Source organism: Salmo salar, chromosome 27, assembly GCF_965601325.2.
Source record: "Salmo salar chromosome 27, fSalSal1, whole genome shotgun sequence".
Classification (NCBI taxonomy): Eukaryota; Metazoa; Chordata; class Actinopteri; order Salmoniformes; family Salmonidae; genus Salmo; species Salmo salar.
In genome coordinates, this window is record NC_138317.1 from 21861306 (window position 1) to 21882500 (window position 21195).

Genomic DNA, 21195 nt, shown 5'->3' on the forward strand with positions numbered 1-21195 from the left:
GAGGGACTGAAGGTCAACCTCCACCTGCTCAACACAACACCCACTCAACTGACAGATCAAGGAAGAGCTGGTATCACAATGAAGACATATTGTACAGTTGTGGCCAAAAGTTTTGAGAATGACACAAATATTAATTTTCACACAGTCTGCTGCCTTAGTTTGTATGATGGCAATTTCCATATACTCCAGAATGTTATGAAGAGTGATCAGATGAATTGCAATTAATTGCAAAGTCCCTCTTTGCCATGCAAATGAACTGAATCCCCCAAAAACATTTCCACTGCATTTCAGCCCTGCCACAAAAGGACCAGCTGACATCATGTCAGTGATTCTCTCGTTAACACAGGTGTGAGTGTTGATGAGGACAAGGCTGGAGATCACTCTGTCATGCTGATTGAGTTTGAATAACAGACTGGAAGCTTCAAAAGGAGGGTGGTTTTTGGAATCATTGTTCTTCCTCTGTCAACCATGGTTACCTGCAAGGAAACACGTGCCATCATCATTGTTTTGCACAAAAAGGGCTTCACAGGCAAGGATATTGCTGCCAGTAAGATTGCACCTAAATCAACCATTTATCGGATCATCAAGAACTTCAAGGAGAGCGGTTCAATTGTTGTGAAGAAGGCTTCAGGGCGCCCAAGAAAGTCCAGCAAGCGTCAGGACCGTCTCCTAAAGTTGATTCAGCTGCGGAATCAGGGCACCACCTGTACAGAGCTTGCTCAGGAATGGCAGCAGGCAGGTGTGAGTGCATCTGCACGCACAGTGAGGCGAAGACTTTTGGAGGATGGCCTGGTGTCAAGAAGGGGAGCAAAGACGCCACTTCTCTCCAGAAAAAACATCAGGGACAGACTGATATTCTGCAAAAGGTAAAGGGATTGGACTGCTGAGGACTGGGGTAAAGTCATTTTCTCTGATTAATCCCCTTTACGATTGTTTGGGGCATCTGGAAAAAAGCTTGTCCGGAGAAGACAAGGTGAGCGCTACCATCAGTGCTGTGTCATGCCAACAGTAAAGCAGCCTGAGACCATTCATGTGTGGGGTTGCTTCTCAGCCAAGGGAGTGGGCTCACTCACAATTTTGCCTAAGAACACAGCCATGAATAAAGAATGGTACCAACACTTCCTTTGAGAGCAACTTCTCCCATCCATCCAGGAACAGTTTGGTAATGAACAATGCCTTTTCCAGCATGATGGAGCACCTTGCCATAAGGCAAAAGTGATAACTAAGTGGCTCGGGGAACAAAACATTGATATTTTGGGGCCATGGCCAGGAAACTCCCCAGACCTTAATCCCATTGAGAACTTGTGGTCAATCCTCAAGAGGCGGGTGGACAAACAAAAACCCACAAATTCTGACAGATTCCAAGCATTGATTAAGCAAGAATGGGCTGCCATCAGCCAGGATGTGGCACAGAAGTTAATTGACAGCATGCCAGGGCGGATTGCAGAGGTCTTGAAAAAGAAGGGTCAACACTGCAAATATTGACTCTTTGCATCAACTTCATGTAATTGTCAATAAAAGCCTTTGACACTTATGAAATGCTTGTAATTATACTTCAGTATTTCATAGTAACATCTGACAAAAATATATAAATTTACTGAAGCAGCAAACTTTGTGAAAATGTATATTTGTGCCATTCTCAAAACTTTTGGCCACGACAGTATGTACATGTTGACAGGCACGGTGGAATATTTTTATTGAAAGAGGTCGTTTGAGAAGAGAGAGAGAGAGAGAGAGAGAAGGAAAATACTGTATATTGATAAAAGCAATCTGAAGGACTGAGAGAATGAGATGGATATTGACAGAGAAACTCTAAGATGGCGCCGAAGAGGATGGCTGACGTTTTACATGCTCCTAACCAACTGTGCTATTTTGTTAGTTTTTTTTGCGTTGTTTGTAACTTGTTTTTTTACTTATTTTGTACATAATGTTGCTGCTACCATTTCTTATGACCTAAAATAACTGCTGGACATCAGAAAAGCGATTACTCAACTCGAACTGGAAGAAGCTTTTTCCTTTAGCGAGTCCGACGAGAAGGATATAATGCTTTCCTGGCAACAGGCCCAAATCCCCGACATTTGCATGAAGAAAAGACGGAGAAAAAGGGGGCGCAGGTCGGGCTGCTTTGTAAGAATCCGTAGGCGAGCAAGTTAACCTGTTAGGGCTAGGGGGCAGTATTTGCACGGCTGGATAAAAAAATGTACCCGATTTAATCTGGTTACTAATCCTACCCAGTAACTAGAATATGCATATACTTATTATATATGGATAGAAAACACCCTAAAGTTTCTAAAACTGTTTGAATGGTGTCTGTGAGTATAACAGAACTCATTTGGCAGGCAAAACCCTGAGACAGATTCTGACAGGAAGTGGATACCTGATGTGTTGTATTACCTTTAAACCTATGCCATTGAAAAACACAGGGGCTGAGGAATATTTTGGCACTTCCTATTGCTTCCACTAGATGTCACCAGCCTTTACAAAGTGTTTTGAGTCTTCTGGAGGGAGATCTGACCGAACAAAAGCCATGGAACGATGATGGCCCATTAGACACCTGGGGCGCGAGTTCATGTTGGGTACCCTCGTTCCAATACGTTATAAAAGAGAATGCATTCGTCCACCTTGAATATTATTCATGTTCTGGTTAAAAAAGGCCCTAATGATTTATGCTATACAACGTTTGACATGTTTGAACGGACGTAAATATATTTTTCCCCCTCGTTCATGAAGTGAAGTCCGGCGGGCTTAGATCATGTGCTAACAAGACGGTGATTTTTGGACATAAATTATGAGCTTTTTTGAACAAAACTACATTCGTTATGGACCTGTGATACCTGGAAGTGACATCTGATGAAGATAATCAAAGGTAATGGATTATTTACATAGTATTTTCGATTTTAGATCTCCCCAACATGGCGGCTAGTCTGTATCGCAACGCGTATTTTTCTGGGCGCAGTGCTCAGATTATTGCAAAGTGTGATTTCCCAGTAAGGTTATTTTTAAATCTGGCAAGTTGATTGCGTTCAAGAGATGTAAATCTATAATTCTTTAACCTGTTAGGGCTAGGGGGCAGCATTTGCACGTCTGGATAAAATTTTTTTACCCGATTTAATCTGGTTACTAATCCTACCCAGTAACTAGAATATGCATATACTTATTATATATGGATAGAAAACACTCTAAAGTTTCTAAAACTGTTTGAATGGTGTCTGTGAGTATAACAGAACTCATTTGGCAGGCAAAACCCTGAGACATTTTCTGACAGGAAGTGGATACCTGATGTGTTGTATTGACTTTAAACCTATCCCATTGAAAAACACAGGGGCTGAGGAATATTTTGGCACTTCCTATTGCTTCCACTAGATGTCACCAGCCTTTACAAAGTGTTTTGAGTCTTCCGGAGGGAGATCTGACCGAACAAGAGCCATGGAACGATGATGTCCCATTAGACACCTGGCGCGCGAGTTCATGTTGGGTACCCTCGTTCCAATACGTTATAAAAGAGTATGCATTCGTCCACCTTGAATATTATTCATGTTCTGGTTAAAAAAGGCCCTAATGATTTATGCTATACAACGTTTGACATGTTTGAACGAACGGAAATATATTTTTTCCCCTCGTTCATGACGAGAAGTCCGGCTGGCTTAGATCATGTGCTAACAAGACGGAGATTTTTGGACATAAATGATGAGCTTTTTTGAACAAAACTACATTCGTTATGGACCTGTGATACCTGGAAGTGACATCTGATGAAGAGAATCAAAGGTAATGGATTATTTACATAGTATTTTCGATTTTAGATCTCCCCAACATGACGTCTAGTCTGTATCGCAACGCGTATTTTTCTGGGCGCAGTGCTCAGATTATTGCAAAGTGTGATTTCCCAGTAAGGTTATTTTTAAATCTGGCAAGTTGATTGCGTTCAAGAGATGTAAATCTATAATTCTTTAAATGACAATATAATATTTTACCAATGTTTTCTAATTTTAATTATTTAATTTGTGACGCTGACTTGACTGCCGGTTATTGGAGGGAAACGATTTCCTCAACATCAATGCCATAGTAAAACGCTGTTTTTGGATATAAATATGAACTTGATAGAACTAAAAATGCATGCATTGTCTAACATAATGTCCTAGGAGTGTCATCTGATGGAGATTGTAAAAGGTTAGTGCATCATTTTAGCTGGTTTTATGGTTTTGGTGACCCTGTCTTTGACTTGACAAAACATTACACACAACTCTTGTAAATGTACTGTCCTAACATACTCTAAATTTATGCTTTCGCCGTAAAACCTTTTTGAAATCGTAAAACGTGGTTAGATTAAGGAGATGTTTATCTTTCAAATGGTGTAAAATAGTTGTATTTTTGAAAAATTTGAATTTTGACATTTATTTGGATTCAAATTTGCCGCTCTTGAAATGCACCTGCTGTTGATGGAGTGCACCACGGGTGGCACGCTAGCGTCCCACCTAGCCCATAGAGGTTAAATGACAATATAATATTTTACCAATGTTTTCTAATTTTAATTATTTAATTTGTGGTGCTGACTTGAATGCCGGTTATTGGAGGGAAACGATTTCCTGAACATCAACGCCACAGTAAAACGCTGTTTTTGGATATAAATATGAACTTGATAGAACTAAAAATGCATGCATTGTCTAACACAATGTCCTAGGAGTGTCATCTGTTGGAGATTGTAAAAGGTTAGTGCATAATTTTAGCTGATTTTATGGTTTTGGTGACGCCTGTCTTTGAATTGGCACAACATTACACACAACTCTTGTAAATGTACTGTCCTAACATACTCTAAATTTATGCTTTCGCCGTAAAACCTTTTTGAAATCGTAAAACGTGGTTAGATTAAGGAGATGTTTATCTTTCAAAGGGTGTAAAATAGTTGTATGTTTGAAAAATTTGAATTTTGACATTTATTTGGATTCAAATTTGCCGCTCTTGAAATGCACCTGCTGTTGATGGAGTGCACCACGGGTGGGACGCTTGCGTCCCACCTAGCCCATAGAGGTTAACTCCCACTGCCATCCATTCTATTGGCTAACATGCAATTATTGGAAAATAAAATTGATGACATACGATTAAGATTATCCTACCAACGGGACATTAAAAACTGTAATATCTTATGTTTCACCAAGTCGTGGCTGAACGACGACGCGGATAATATAGAGCTGGTGGGATTTTCCATGCACCGCCAGAACAGAGAAGCTATGTCTGGTAAGAGGAGGGATGGGGTTTGTGTCTATTTGTCAATAACAGCTGGTGCGCAATGTCTAATAGACCACACTATCTGTAGACCACACTATCTACCAGAGTTCTCATCTATATTATTCGTAGCCGTCTATTTACCAACACAGACCAATGCTGGCACTAAGACCGCACTCAACCAACTCTGTAAGGCCATAAGGAAACAAGAAAATGCTCATCCAGAAGCGGCGCTCCTAGTGGCTGGAGACTTTATTGCAATCAAACAAGCAAAGCGTCAATACAGGATTAAGATTGAATCCTACTACATCGGCTCTGACGCTCGGCAGATGTGGTAGGGCTTGAAAACGATTATGGACTACAAAGGAAACCCAGACGTGAGCTGCCCAGTGACGCAAGCCTACCAGACAAGCGAAATGCCTTTTATGCTCGCTTCAAGGCAAGCAACACTGAAGCAAACATGAGAGCACCAGCAGTTCTGGATGACTGTGATAACGCTCTCGGTAGCCGATGTGAGCAAGACTTTTAAACAGATCAACATTCACAAAGCCGCGGGGCCAGACGGATTACCAGGACGTGTACTCAAAGCATGGGCGGACCAACTGGCAAGTGTCTTCACTGACATTTTTAACCTCTCCCTGACCGAGTCCGTAATACCTACATGTTTCAAGAAGACCACCATAGTCCTTGTGCCCAAGGAAGCAAAGGTAACTTGCCTAACTGATTACCGCAACGTGGCACTCACGTCGGTAGCCATGAAGTGCTTCGAAAGGCTAGTCAAGGCTCACATCAATAGGATCCTCCCAGCTACCCTTGACCCACTCCAATTTGCATACCGCCCCAACAGATCCACAGATGATGCAATCTCACTCGCACTCCACACTGCCCTTTCCCACCTGGACAAAAGGAACACCTGTGTGAGAATGATGTTCATTGACTACAGCTCAGCGTTCAACACCATAGTGCACACGAAGATCATCACTAAGCTAAGAACCCTGGGACTAAACATCTTCTCTGCAACTGGATCCTGGACTTCCTGATGGGCCACCCCCCAGGTGGTAAGGGTAGGCAACAACACGTCTGCCACACTGATACTCAACACTGGGGCCCCTCAGAGGTGTGTACTTAATCCCATCCTGTACTCCCTGTTCACCCACGACTGCGTGGCCAAACACGACTCCAATACCATCATTAAGTTTGCTGATGACAAAACAGTGGTAAGCCTGATCACCGACAATGATGAGACAGCCTATAGGGAGGAGGTCAGAGAATTGGCAGTGTGGTGCCAGGACAACAACCTCTCCCTCAATGTGAGCAAGACAAAGGAGCTGATCGTGGACTACAGATAAAGGAAGGCCGAGCAGGCCACCATTAACATTGACGGGGCTGTAGTGGAGCGGGTCGAGAGTTTCAAGTTCCTTGGTGTCCACATCACCAACAAACTATCATGGTCCAAACACAGCAAGACTGTCGTGAAGAGGGCACAACAAAACCTTTTCCCCCTCAGGAGACTGAAAAGATTTGGCATGGTCCCCAGATCCTCAAAAACTTCTACAGCTGCACCATCGAGAGCATCCTGACCGGTTGCATCACCGCCTGGTATGGCAACTGCTCGGCATCTGACCATAATGCACTACACAACAGTACATCACTGGTGCCAAGCTTCCTGCCATCCAGGACCTATAAATTAGGCAGTGTCAGAGGAAAGCCCATAACATTTTCAGAGACTCCAGCAACCCCAGTCATGGACTGTTTTCTCTGCTACCACACGGCAAGCGGTACCGGTGCGCCAAGGACCAAAAGGCCCCTTAACAGCTTCTACCCCCAAGCCATAAGACTGCTGAACAATTAATCAAATGGCCACTGGACTATTTACATTGACCCCCCCACACACGATTTATTTTGCACACTGCTACCACTCACTGTTTGCTATCTATGTCACTTCACCCTTACGTACATGTACAAATTACCTCAACTAACCTGTACCCCCTGTATATAGCCTCGTTATTCTTATTTTATTGTGTTACTTTTTATTATTTTTTACTTGAGTTTATTTGGTTAATATTAACTCTTCTTGAACTGCACCGTTTGTTAAGGGCTTGTAAGTAAGCATTTCACAGAGACGCCTACACTTGTTGTATTCGGTGCATGTGACAAATACAGTTTGATTTGATAAGTAAACAGAAAGCCTGAGAAACTGAAGATGGTACTTTATCTTAGCAGTGTGTGTATACAGGACAGACTGTTGCCTAGAGAGTGTACTTGTTGTAGTTGGCAGTGTGTATACTACAGTAGGTGGCACAGAGTCTACAGACTAGTGTACTTGTTGTAGTTGACAGTGTGTGTAAAGAGGGAAAAGATTGTAGCCTACAGAGTGTACTTGTAGCAGGGTGTAGTTGAGTGTTCTACTGGCCAAACTTCTGTGGTGCAGGGAGTAGAGCATCTGCCTCTGCACAGGATCATTGGATTGTGCTCTCCTTCAGCCTCTATCTCTCTCGGAGGTACAGGGTTAGTGTACAGGTTCTTACTCCGTGTGTTGCAGGTGTGGGCGTCCATGAAGGAGTTAGCAGTGTGCCCATCCTGCTGCAGGGTGCTCTGCTCTGTCATGCTGCAGTCCAGAGAACCTAGCTTCCTGGTCTTCTCCTGACGGTACGACATGGCTGCTTTGTTCAGCGCTACCTTCTTCCTGCTGCACAGAGCAAAGAGAGGAGAGAAGATGTGGAGAGGAGAGGTGGAGAGGAGAGGAGAGGAGAGGGAATATAAAAAGGAGAGAAGAATAAGAGAGAGATCAAAATAAGGAAATAGCAAAGAGAGGGGAAATGAGTGGAAAGAGGGGGGTTAAGGTCAAGGAGTTGAGAAATTGGACGAAAGGGGAAAAATAAGAGATTAAATCGAGGCAAGGGAGAAAAAGGAATATTTGGTGATAGTAGCAGGCCCAGAGAGAGAGAGAGAGAATCAACTGGAGAGGTATATAGAGGATGAGGTGGAGGAGATGCTTATCTCCTATAAGTGTCATCTTCCAGGACTACAGAGGGCAAGCAGGTGAAGATTGCGCCATAAGGAAAAGATGGAGGGAGAGACTAGGGAGGAGTCACTTACGGGTAGTAAGAGTAAGAATAGAAGTCCCTTCTGATTAGTATGAAGAAAGGAGGAGAAGAAAGAGGAGGAGAGAGAGAGAGAGAGAGTGGAGAGAAAGAAAACAAAGAGACGTGAGAGGTGGGGCCACGGTTAGTGAGGTGGCCTCCAGCAAGGCAAAATAAAAATGTTGAAATGCACAGGTAAATAATGAAAACACTAGTAAATGAGCGATACAAAGTATATTGAAAGCAGGTGCTTCCACACAGGTGTGGTTCCTGAGTTAATTAAGCAATTAACATCCCATCATGCTTAGGATCATGTATAAAAATGCTGGGCAGGCCATAATTTTGGCTACGATGGCTATGCCCCGATTGGATGACAATGCCCCCATCCACAGGGCACGAGTGGTCACTGAATGGTTTGATCATGAAAACGATGTAAATCATATGTCATGACCGTCTCTGTCACCAGCTCTCAACCCAATCTAACACTTGTCGGAGATTCTGGAGCGGCACCTGAGACAGAATTTTCCACCCCCATCAACAAAACACCAAATTATGGAATTTCTCATGGAAGAATGGTGCCGCATCACTCCAAAAGAGTTCCAGACACTTGTAGAATCGATGCCAAGGCACATTGAAGCTGTTTGGCTTGTGGGGGCCCAACACCCTAATTAGACACTTTATGTTGGCAGGTACAGTGGGGGAAAAAGTATTTGATCCCCTGCTGATTTTGTACGTTTGCCCACTTACAAAGAAATGATCAGTCTATAATTTTAATGGTAGGTTTATTTGAACAGTGCGAGACAGAATAACAAAAAAAATCCAGAAAAACGCATGTCAAAAATGTTATAAAATGATTTGCATTTTAATGAGGGAAATAAGTATTTGACCCCTCTGCAAAACATGACTTAGTACTTGGTGGCAAAACCCTTGTTGGCAATCACAGAGGTCAGACGTTTCTTGTAGTTGGCCACCAGGTTTGCACACATCTCAAGAGGGATTTTGTCCCACTCCTCTTTGCAGATCTTCTCCAAGTCATTAAGGTTTTGAGGCTGATGTTTGGCAACTCAAACCTTCAGCTCCCTCCACAGATTTTCTATGGGATTAAGGTCTGGAGACTGGCTAGGCCACTCCAGGACCTTAATGTGCTTCTTCTTGAGCCACTCCTTTGTTGCCTTGGCCGTGTGTTTTGGGTCATTGTCATACTGGAATACCCATCCACAACCCATTTTCAATGCCCTGGCTGAGGGAAGGAGGTTCTCACCCAAGATTTGACGGTACATGGCCCCGTCCATCGTCCCTTTGATGCGGTGAAGTTGTGCTGTCCCCTTAGCAGAGAAACACCCCCAAAGCATAATGTTTCCACCTCCATGTTTGACGGTGGAGATGGTGTTCTTGGGGTTATAGGCAGCATTCCTCCTCCTCCAAACACGGCGAGTTGAGTCGATGCCAAAGAGCTCCATTTTGGTCTCATCTGACCACAACACTTTCACCAGTTGTCCTCTGAATCATTCAGATGTTCATTGGAAAACTTCAGACGGGTATGTATATGTATTCTTGAGCAGGGGGACCTTGCGGGCGCTGCAGGATTTTAGTCCTTCACGGCGTAGTGTGTTACCAATTGTTTTCTTGGTGACTATGGTCCCAGCTGCTTTGAGATCATTGACAAGATCCTCCCGTGTAGTTCTGGGCTGATTCCTCACCGTTCTCATGATCATTGCAACCCCACGAGGTGAGATCTTGCATGGAGCCCCAGGCCGAGGGATATTGACAGTTCTTTTGTGTTTCTTCCATTTGTGAATAATCGCACCAACTGTTGTCACCTTCTCACCAAGCTGCTTGGCGATGGTCTTGTAGCCCATTCCAGCCTTGTGTAGGTCTACAATGTTGTCCCTGACATCCTTGGAGAGCTCTTTGGTCTTGGCCATGGTGGAGAGTTTGGAATCTGATTGATTGCTTCTGTGGACAGGTGTCTTCTTTACAGGTAACAATCTGCGGTTAGGAGCACTCCCTTTAAGAGTGTGCTCCTAATCTCAGCTTGTTACCTGTATAAAAGACACTTGGGAGCCAGAAATCTTTCTGATTGAGAGAGGGGTCAAATACTTATTTCCCTCATTAAAATGCAAATCAATTTATAACATTTTTGACATGCGTTTTTCTGGATATTTTTGTTGTTATTCTGTCTCTCACTGTTCAAATAAACCTACCATTAAAATTATAGACTGATCCTTTCTTTATCAGTGGGCAAATGTACAAAATCAGCAGGGGATCAAATACTTTTCCTCCACTGTACCTGTATGTTTATGGGGGTAGGGCAAGCGACCATGCAACAGCAGATAAAATATAGCACAACTGTGACATTGACTGGGTTCCTAGCTAAATAGATTGCTTATCACTTAACTGAATAATATGCCAGGGAGCACAGGTACACATACAGCTGTCAACCAAGGTACAGTTAGCTCAACGGTCTACTGGTGGTTTCTGTCTCTATCACGCTTCTCCCTGTGACGTCCAACCCTGCTTCTCTGACGTGCATCCCAGCTCCTCTCCCTTCATCATGAGAAAACCTGAGGTGGTAATTCTATCTGAAAGGCAACAACAACCTTCCTCTCCAATTAATGGCTCAGCCACAGGCACCATGTTCACAGAGCACTGCACACCAACCCAGATGCTGCTATTATATCTGCTTTGACTTGAAAGGGCAATGGCTTGAAAGGGCCCTTGATGAAATATTACACACTGAGTGTTATTCTCCCAATATAACGTCAGAAGAGAAGAGGTAAGGGGGAGAGAAGAGGGGTAAAGGAGGAGAAGAGAGGGAAGGAGGAGAGTACGCTACTGCCAAGCAGTATGTCCTGGTGATGCTGGAGTGAATATTAGAGTTTCATTCCTAGGTGTGTGCAGCCAATAGACAACAGACCTTGAAATTAAAAAATGAGTTCTACGCAAAAAGCTTGGCAACTATAACTGCACAGCATTTCACAAATAATACCCAGCCATGTGTGTACTTCTGGAAGTAATATACTCTCCATTACCTACCTAACTCCCTATTGAATTGAGTTGGACTAAGCCTGCCAAGATGTGATGGAGAAATACCTTCCCTAATAGGACATAGTTAGTCACATGGAAGTTTGTGACAGGCAGCTAAGAGACAGGCAAAGATAGGCCCCTTTCTGGATCACCTCAATGATCAAAATCACAATCACCTTTACACACACACAACCCTCCACTCACCCCTTCTTGATGATGATGACGATGGCCCCCAGCAGCAGAATGAGGACCACCAGTCCCCCAGCACAGGCCCCCAAGATCAGACCCATGTCCTCTGCATGTTGGGACACCTCCAGGGCCCTCTTATGGTCCTTACAGGCAGCTACAGGGTAAAGAGAAGACTGTTAGCCCATTGAACTAAAGCCTACGATTCATCCAGGACCCTCTTATGGTCTTTAGAGGCAGCTACAGGGGAGAGACACGAGGGGGAGAGACATGTTAGAGTGATAGTCTTCTGTATGCTACAAGACTGTAGTAGCTTGCTGAGCAAAGGCCTAGGCATTAGCTCTTAAGAACTCATGGTTCGGGCGATGATACTCCAACAAAGGGCCAACCTAGTTAGATTCCTCTCCCTAGACCACACAGAAGCCTAAGCATCCTGTAGAAAAGGCACACAACCACAAAAACAACCAATTATACCGATGACGTTCAGAGATCAAAATATCAGGAGTTAGAGTAGGAAGGCTATAGTCTAGTTCTATTTTTTTCTGTTAATCCCAAAGGAGGCCCAGGGGTATTGTAGTAGTCTGAGAGACGGGGGGCACGGTGAGCCAGGTTATCAGAGTAAAATCAGGTTATTATCCTTCTCACACTGGGTATTATATCCACCTGGATGAATACACTGGCAGAGGGGAGGAAGGGAGAGAGGGGGGAGAGGGAGAGCGGGGGAAGGGAGATATGGAGAGAGGAGGGAGCGAGGGGGAGGGAGATATGGAGAGAGAAGAAGAGAGAGAGAGATTATGGTAGAGTAAATAAGCTCTGGCTTTGTCCCTGACTATGTTTCATGATAGGTAACAGGCTTGGATAAGGAGGAAGCTTTTAAGCCGCTAACTAACCAGCCACAGTTGGTGTAGCCAGTGTGGACAGCTGGACAGACTTTGCCTACATGTGTTAAGAAAACACACCAGTTACATCAGCTAATAGCTAGCTGGAAGTTCATTCAGTCAGCCATTTTCTATGCAGTAACGTCACTCACTGTGTTCGCTGTGCCTCTACATTTCCATCAGAGCTATAACAACAGCTTGAAATCTCTCCCAAGATGAATTTGGAGCTCCCATGGTGTCGCTTTCCAGAAGTGTTTATTGCCGACTAGAAACAGAATTGGTTGAGAATTAAGATCCTGAACCCCTGCGAGCATACGCTTAATTAAAAGTCTTCCCTCCGATGGGTAAACAAAAAGAAGGGTGAATGAAATGGTCTATCACTGGAGGCACGAAGCTAAAACCAATTATCTACCTCTTTTCACCATCCCTCCTTCTTCTAACCCTTCAGCTGGATGTGGTCCTCTCTCTTTCCGCTCACTTACTATTTAAAATCTCTCTCTATCTCGCTCTACTAGTTAGCTGCAGCACAACCAATTTGAAAAGCATCCATGTTTTCTTTTCTCCCTCCCAGTAAGGCATGCTATTTTGTCTGCAAGGGGGGTAATTTTGCCTGAGCCTTAAAAGCCTGTTCAGGAAAACAGAGTGTGGCCTGCAGAAATGTTGATTGCAGATGATTCTAGCTCTACTGGCTAGCTGGCTCTCTCTCTGGCCTCCAAGTCCACTTTACTAATGTGTGTGTGTGTGTGTGTGTGTGTGTGTGTGTGTGTGTGTGTGTGTGTGTGTGTGTGTGTGTGTGTGTGTGTGTGTGTGTGTGTGTGTGTGTGTGTGTGCATGTATGATTCCGCGTGCGTGCGTGCGTGCCTGCATGCGCACAGATGAGTCACTCTGTTCTTACTGACTCCGGCTGTAAGAAGCACGTTGCGTGTGTGTGTGTGTGTGTGTGTGTGTGTGTGTGTGTGTGTGTGTGTGTGTGTGTGTGTGTGTGTGTGTGTGTGTGTGTGTGTGTGTGTGTGTGTGTGATTCCGCGTGTGTGCGTGCATGCATGCGCACAGATGAGTCACTGACTCTGGCTGTAAGAAGCACGTTGCCATGGACAAGTTTAGACCACTAAAACTTTCTGCTGCTGTGAGGCAGGGAGAGAGGGATGGGGGGAGGTGGAGAGATAGAGAGAAAAAGGAGAGCGAATGTATATATGAGAGAATGTGTATGAGAGAAAGATTAGGATGGAGGATGTAAAGAAAGGTAGAGGGCTGGAGAGGACACACATTTCATCTTCATCTGCCAGCGTTAGCGTGTCATTAACCAGATATTGTGCTGGTGTGTGTGCGTGGGCCCGGAACACCTGAGGTGTGACACTAGTCGTCTAAGCGGTAGCCGCCTGTCTCTGTCCCTGTCTGTCTCCCTGCTTCACGCTTGACATGAGCCCCAGCCTTTCATTACGCAGTCACAGAATGAGAGAGAGAGAGAGCAAGAGAGAAAGAGAGAGAAAAAAAATTGTGTGAGAGGAAAATGTTATATGTGTGCATGTGTGTGGGCGTGTTGGAGAGAGATAAAGAAAAGTTGTATAATTAGAGAGCGAGAGAGGAAGCTTGAGGCGGACAGACAGACAGACAATAAGACAAGCAAAGAGAGAAAGAGTGTGTGTGTGAGAGAGAGAGAGAGAGGAGAGAGAGAGAGAGAGAGAGAGAGAGAGAGAGAGAGAGAGATATCCAAGGCCTGAGGTAATCTGCCTTTGTCCTAAAGAGCAGGAACCTGGACTTCACCAAAGAAATCGGAAATACAGGCATTGTCATCCTACAACCAACATGGTACAGAGGAGATGGACCCACAGTTTGCCCTCTAGGTTATAGAGAGCTGGTAGTCCTATCCATCAAACTACCAGTTGTGAAACAGGAAAGGGACTCAGGGAGTATGCTAATTTGGTAGAGCAGACCTAACTCACTCCTTTAAATGAATCAAAACAGGAACATTTTACGTTTGACTAGAAATTCAAAAGTAAATTATCTTAACAGAGAAAAATGTCCTGTGTGCTACCTATATCCCCCTACTAGAATCCCCATACTTTAATGAAGACAGCTAATCCTGGAGGGGGAAATCAATCATTTCCAGGCCCAGGGACATGTACTAGTCTGTGGCAACCTAAATGCCAGAACCGAACAAGAACCTGACACCCTCAGCACACAGGGGGACCAACACCTGCCTGGAGATGACAGCATTCCGTCCCCCATACGCCCCCCTAGACACAACTATGACAACATAACCAACAAAAACAGGTCACAACTCCTGCAGCTCTGTTGCACGCTGGATATGTACATAGTCAATGGTACTCTTCGAGGAGACTCCTATGGTAGGTACACTTATAGCTCATCTCTTGGCAGTAGTACTGTAGACTACTTTATCACTGACCTTGACCCAGAGTCTCTCAGAGCATTCACAGTCAGCCCACTGACCACAGATCACAGCAAAATCACAGTCTACATGAACAGAGCAACACTCAGTCATGAGGCATCGAAGCCAAAGGAAATTAATAATATTAAGAAATGCAATTGATGGAAGGAATGTAGTGTGGAAATTTACCAACAAACAATTAGGCAACAACAAATTCATCCCTTTAAGACAACTTCCTGGACAAAACTTTCCACTGTAATAGTGAGGGTGTAAACTTGGCAAAAGACAATCTACACAGTATATTTGACTTCTCAGCTTCCATATTAAAGATTTCAAACAGAAAACTGAAGAAAATTAACAGCAATGACAAATGATTTGATGAAGAATACAAAAACCTAAGAAAGAAATTGAGAAACCTGTCCAACCAAAAACATAGAGACCCAGAAAACCTGAGTCTACTCCTTCACTATGGTGAATCACTAAAACAATACAGAAATACACTACAGAAAAAGAAGGAACAGCATGTCAGAAATCAGCTCAATGTATTTGAAGAATACATAGACTCTAACCACTTCAGGGAAAATTGGAAAACACTAAACAAACAACAACACGAAGAGTTATCTTTCCAAAATGAAGATGTATGGGTAAACCACTTCTCCATTCTTTTGGCTCTATAACAAAGAACAAACAGCAAAAACCTATATATGATCAAATACAAAGCTTAGAATCAACTACTAAAGACTACCAGAACCTACTGGATTCCCCAATTACATTGAATGAACTACAGGACAAAATACAAACCCTCCAACCCAAAAAGGCCAGTGGTGTTGATGGTATCCTCAATGAAATGATCAAATATACAGACAACAAATTACAGTTGGCTATACTTAAACTCTTTAACATCATCATTAGCTCTGGCATCTTCCCCAATATTTGAAACTAAGGACTGATGACCCCAATCCACAAATTGGAGACAAATTTGACCCCAATAACTACAGTGGGATATGCGTCGACAGCAACCTTAGGAAAATCCTCAGCAGATTTGTACATTTCCTCAGTGAAAACAATGTCCTGAGCAAATGTCAAATTGGCTTTTTACCAAATTACCATATGACAGACCACATATTCATCCTGCACACCCTAATTGACAAACAAACAAACCAAAACAAAGGCAAAGTCTTCTCATGCTTTGTTGATTTAAAAAAAGCCTTTGACTCAATTTGGCATGAGGGTCTGCTATACAAATGGTTGGGGGAAAAACATACGACAATATAAAATCCATGAACACAAACAACTGTGTGGTTAAAATAAGCAAAAAACACACATTTCTTTCCACAAGGCTGTGGGGTGAGACTGGGATGCAGCTTAAGCCCCACCCTCTTCAACATATATATCAACACATTGGCGAGGGCACTAGAACAGTCCGCAACACCCGGCCTCACCCTACTAGAATCTGAAGTCAAATGTCTACTGTTTGCTGATGATCTGGTGCTTCTGTCACCAACCAAGGAGGGCCTACAGCAGCATCTTCTGCAGATTCAGATTCAGCCAGACCTGGGCCCTGATAGTAAATCTCAGTAAGACCAAAAAAGGTCCAGTCACCAGGACCACAAATACATAGTCCATCTAGACACCGTTGCCCTAGAGCACACAAAAAACTATACATACCTCGGCCTAAACATCAGTGCCACAGGTAACTTGCACAAAGCTGTGAACGATCTGAGAGACAAGGCAAGAAGGGCCTTCTATGCCACCAAAAGGAACATAAAATTCGACATACCAATTAGGATCTGGCAAAAAAAATACTTGAAACAGTTACAGAACCCATTGCCCTTCATGGTTGTGACCAACCAAGAATTCACAAAATGGGACAAACCACAAATTGAGACTCGGCATGCAGAATTCGGCAAAAGTATCCTCCGTATACAACGTAAAACACCAAATAATGCATGCAGAGAAGAATTAGGCCGATACCCGCTAATTATCAAAATCCAGAAAGGAGACGTTAAATTTTACAGCCACCTAAAAGGAAGTGATTCCCAAACCTTCCATAACAAAGCCATCACCTACAGAGAGATGAATCTGGAGAAGAGTCCCCTAAGCAAACTGGGCCTGGGGCTCTGTTCACAAACAGACCCCCAGGACAGCAACACAATTAGACACAACCAAATCATGAGAAAACAAAAATATAATTACTTGTCACAAGGAAAGAATTAACAAAAAAACTGAGCAAACTAGATTGCTATTTGTCCCTAAACAGAGAGTACACAGTGGCAGAATACCTGACCACTGTGACTGACCCAAACTTAAGGAAAGCTTTTACTATGTACAGACTCAGTGAGCATAGCCTTGCTATTGAGAAAGGTCACTGTAGGCAGACCTGGTTCTCAAGAGAAGACAGGCTATGTCACAGTCGTCGTAAGGAGTGGACCAAACTGCAGCGGGTATATTGAACATCTTCTTTTTATTTTGAAGGAAAAAAATCGAAAACACTAAACAAGCGACGAAAACAGTCCCGTAAGGTGCACAGACTAAACAGGAAACAACCACCCACAAACACAAGAGAAAACTAACCCACTTAAATATGGCCTCCAATTAGAGGCAACGACAACCAGCTTCCTCTAATTGGAGGTCGTTACAAAACCCAAACATAGAAATAGAAAAACTAGAAAAACACATAGAAATAGAAAATATAGAACATAAACCAAAAACCCCGAAACACACAAAACAAACACCCCCTGCCACGCCCTGACCAAACTACAATAACAAACAAGCCCACAAAATGAGGTGGAAACTGAGCTGCACTTCCTAACCTCCTGCCAAATGTATGACCATATTAGAGAAACATATTTCCCTCAGATTACGCAGATCCACAAAGAATTTGAAAACAATCCCAATTTTGATAAACTCCCATATCTACTGGGTGAAATACCACAGTGTGCCATCACAGCAGCAAGATTTGTGACATGTTGCAACAAGAAAAGGGCAACCAGTGAAGAACAAACACAATTGTAAATACAACCCATATTTAGGTTTATTTATTTTCCCTTTTTTAACTTGAACTATTTGCACATCGCTACAACACTGTAAATAGACATAACGTGACATTTGAAATGTCTTTATTCCTTTGGAACTTCTGTGAATGTAATGTTTACTGTTCATTTTTGTTGTTTATTTCACTTTTGTTTATTATCTATTTCACTTGCTTCGGCAATGTTAACATATGTTTCCCATGCCAATAAAGCCCCTTGAATTTAATTGAAAAAGAGAGAATTCCAGTATACCCTTCTTCCTGAACCTCTCTCTTTGCCACCACCACAGGAACAGCACCAATCTCTCCTCTCCTCTCTTCTCCTCCCTCCATTCACCATGCCACCCTGTCACCGTCACGTACCAAATGAAGGGTACTATAAATATCCTGCCGAGAACTCTTCTCTGTGTACACCCACAGCTCCTCTGCCTGGGTGGTGTGTAGCGCCAGCAGACAATGGCGAGAAGAGACCCCTTGATGTCAGGACGCTTCAAATAACAAAGAGAGCGCAGGAAGAGAGAGAGAGAGAGAGAGTAAGAGAGCAGGGAGAGGAGGCCTCCCTCTCCCTCTCTCTCTCCCTCTCTCTCTCCCTCCAAGTGACAGGGACGCTTTCAAACCACATCAGAGTGCATATGAAGCATCATGGAGCATAGAAGATGTAAACACTGCTTTGCCACAAAGTATTGTTATGTAGTCTATTTCTCAATGCATGCCTCTCAATGATGAAGATCGAAGAAGATAGAACGGAACGATCTGAACGTACCTTTACGGGCAATCCGGATGCAGTTAATTCTCGTCTCCTGAAACAAGAATGGGAGGTTCATTAGCTTGGGATAACCACAACCAAAAATCTATTTTTTAAGCATAGAACAGGTGTCAGAGCGTGTGTATCTGTGTGTTTGTGTCTGTCTGTCTGTCTGTCTGTCTGTCTGTCTGTCTGTCTGTCTGTCTGTCTGTCTGTCTGTCTGTCTGTCTGTCTGTCTGTCTGTCTGTCTGTCTGTCTGTCTGTCTGTCTGTCTGTCTGTCTGTCTGTCTTAGTCACCTAGACACTTTGTGTTTTAAAGCACAAAATAGCTAATTAATGAATGAATGGATGGGTGTGTGAATGAAATGTCCTCTGTTCTCATCAATAACATCCGGTCCCCTGGCCCACTCAACCCATTACACACACATTCGTACGCACGTACATGTACGTGCATATGTGTCTGTGCGCTACAGTGTTTTATAAAGAACTGATTGCACCAATCTTGCTGTCTTTCAAGCTCCAGTAAAGACATATCCGTCAAAGCAATTACAGTTCAGTAGCAGCAGCAGCTGTCAGAGCCATGGTTCTGGAAACCTACAGCTATTTATCTTGAATAATTGTCAAATAAATAATGTGCGTTCCCCCTTTTTACAGACTCGAATAGCCAAGTTTTATAAACAGATTGAGATAAACTGCTCAGGGCAGACAGAGAAACAATAATCTACAAGAATTATAATATTCCAATGTTGTTATGAGCTTCTGTGTCAGGATGAAATAGTGTGGTGGCTAAGAGTGCTCTGAGAGGACACATCTCTAACTCAGGTAAATACACAACTATAACACACACACACACACACACACACACACACACACACACACCACACACACACACACACACACACACACACACACACACACACACACACACACACACACACACTACACCTACCACAATTCCTACCCAGCCAATCACAGTGATACCAGAGACACATTATCAAACATTATCATGCTAAATCAGGTATTCAATCTAATCTGGGCTCTGAGATTGGAGTCAGAACCCTTTTACCTCAGCGCCTACTAACTTCCTTTTTTAAATGAAAACCTGTTTTTCGAGTGGGTCTGTATCCGCCAAACTCTTAGTCATGGAGATATAAGTTGCATTTACACACAATTCTCAGATTATTACAGTCCCACCTGCTGATATGTCATGTGTCACCTCTGTCAAGGTTGACATGACTCTGAGTCTCAGCACTTTTTGGCATAAAAACATAAATCCAAAATGGCACCCTATTCCCTATATAGTGCACTACTTTTGACTCTGGTCAAATGTCATTTGGACTTAGCCATAGCATTCTACTGACTGCTGATGACACCTCCTTGCCTGATATGTTCTGATGTTATTTATAGAATGATCCTCAGATATGATATGCCAATATTATCAGCCAATATCAGAGGTTGAGTGGCAGGTAGCTGGTAGCACCTGTCACAATAGTGTACAGTAGCATTTCAAAATCCTGAAGCTGACTATGCTGTTCACTATCATTAATATTGCATCGACAGAAAATTGGGGAAAGGGTCAATTGATTTGAGCCTATTCCATGCAAGAAATTGCCAAGAAACTCTCGTACAACGCTGTGTACTACTCCCTTCACAGAACAAAGCAAACTGGCTCTAACCAGAATAGAAAGAAGAGTGGGAGGTCCCGGTGCACAACTGAGAAAGAGGACAAGTACATTAGTGTCTAGTTTGAGAAACAGACGCCTCACAAGTGCTCAACTGGCAGCTTCATTAAATAGTGCCCGCAAAACACCACTCTCAATGTCAACAGTGAAGAGGCGCCTCTGGGATGCTGTCCTTCTAGGCAGAGTTGAAAAGAAAAAGCCATATCTCAGACTGGCAAATAAAAAGAAAAGATTAAGATGGGCAAAAGATCACAGATACTGGACAGAGGAACTCTGCCTAGAAGGCCAGCATCACGGAGTCACCTCTTGACTGTTGACATTATGACTGGTGTTTTGCGGGTACTATTTAATGAAGCTGCCAGTTGAGCACTTGTGAGGCGTCTGTTTCTCAAACTAGACACTTTAATGTACTTGTCCTCTTGCTCAGTTGTGCACCGGGGCCTCCTGCTCCTCTTTCTATTCTGGTTAGAGCCAGATTGCGCTGTTCTGTGAAGCGAATAGTACACAGCGTTGTACGAGATCTTCAGTTTCTTGGCAATTTCTCGCATGGAATAGCAATCATTTCTCAGAACAAGAATAGAGTTTCAGAAGAAAGCTCTTTGTTTCTAGTCATTTTGAGCCTGTAATCAAACCCACAAATGCTGATGCTCCAGATAATCAACTAGTCTAAAGGCCAGTTTTATTACTTCTTTAATCAGGACAACAGTTTTCAGCTGTGCTAACATAATTGCAAAAGGGTTTTCTTATGATCAATTAGCCTTTTAAAATGATAAACTTTGATTAGCTAACACAACGTGCTATTGGAACACAGGAGTGAAGGTTGCTGATATTGGGCCTCTGTACGCCTATGTAGATATTCCAATACAAATCATCCGTTTCCAGCTACAATAGCCATTTACAACATTAACAATGTCTACAGTGTATTTCTGATCAATTTGATGTTATTTTAACAGAC

The 21195-nt window shown here is 43.2% G+C and overlaps 1 protein-coding gene across 8 annotated transcripts in view; it reads right to left on the bottom strand.

The window, feature by feature from the left end:
- The window catches only part of LOC106588628 (receptor-type tyrosine-protein phosphatase U), a 283302-nt gene that overhangs the window by 39626 nt on the left and 222481 nt on the right, over positions 1-21195 (bottom strand). For 6 of the 8 annotated variants that reach the window (XM_045709315.2, XM_045709321.2, XM_045709320.2 and 3 more), the window contains exons 14-17: positions 18577-18613; positions 11535-11673; positions 8320-8349; positions 7749-7909 (exon numbers count right to left, since the gene is read on the bottom strand). In XM_045709315.2, the coding sequence (XP_045565271.2) occupies positions 7749-7909; positions 8320-8349; positions 11535-11673; positions 18577-18613 (367 nt within the window). The remainder of the gene's footprint in view (positions 1-7748; positions 7910-8319; positions 8350-11534; positions 11674-18576; positions 18614-21195) is intronic. The other 2 variants (XM_045709322.2, XM_045709317.2) reach the window with 1 other exon arrangement.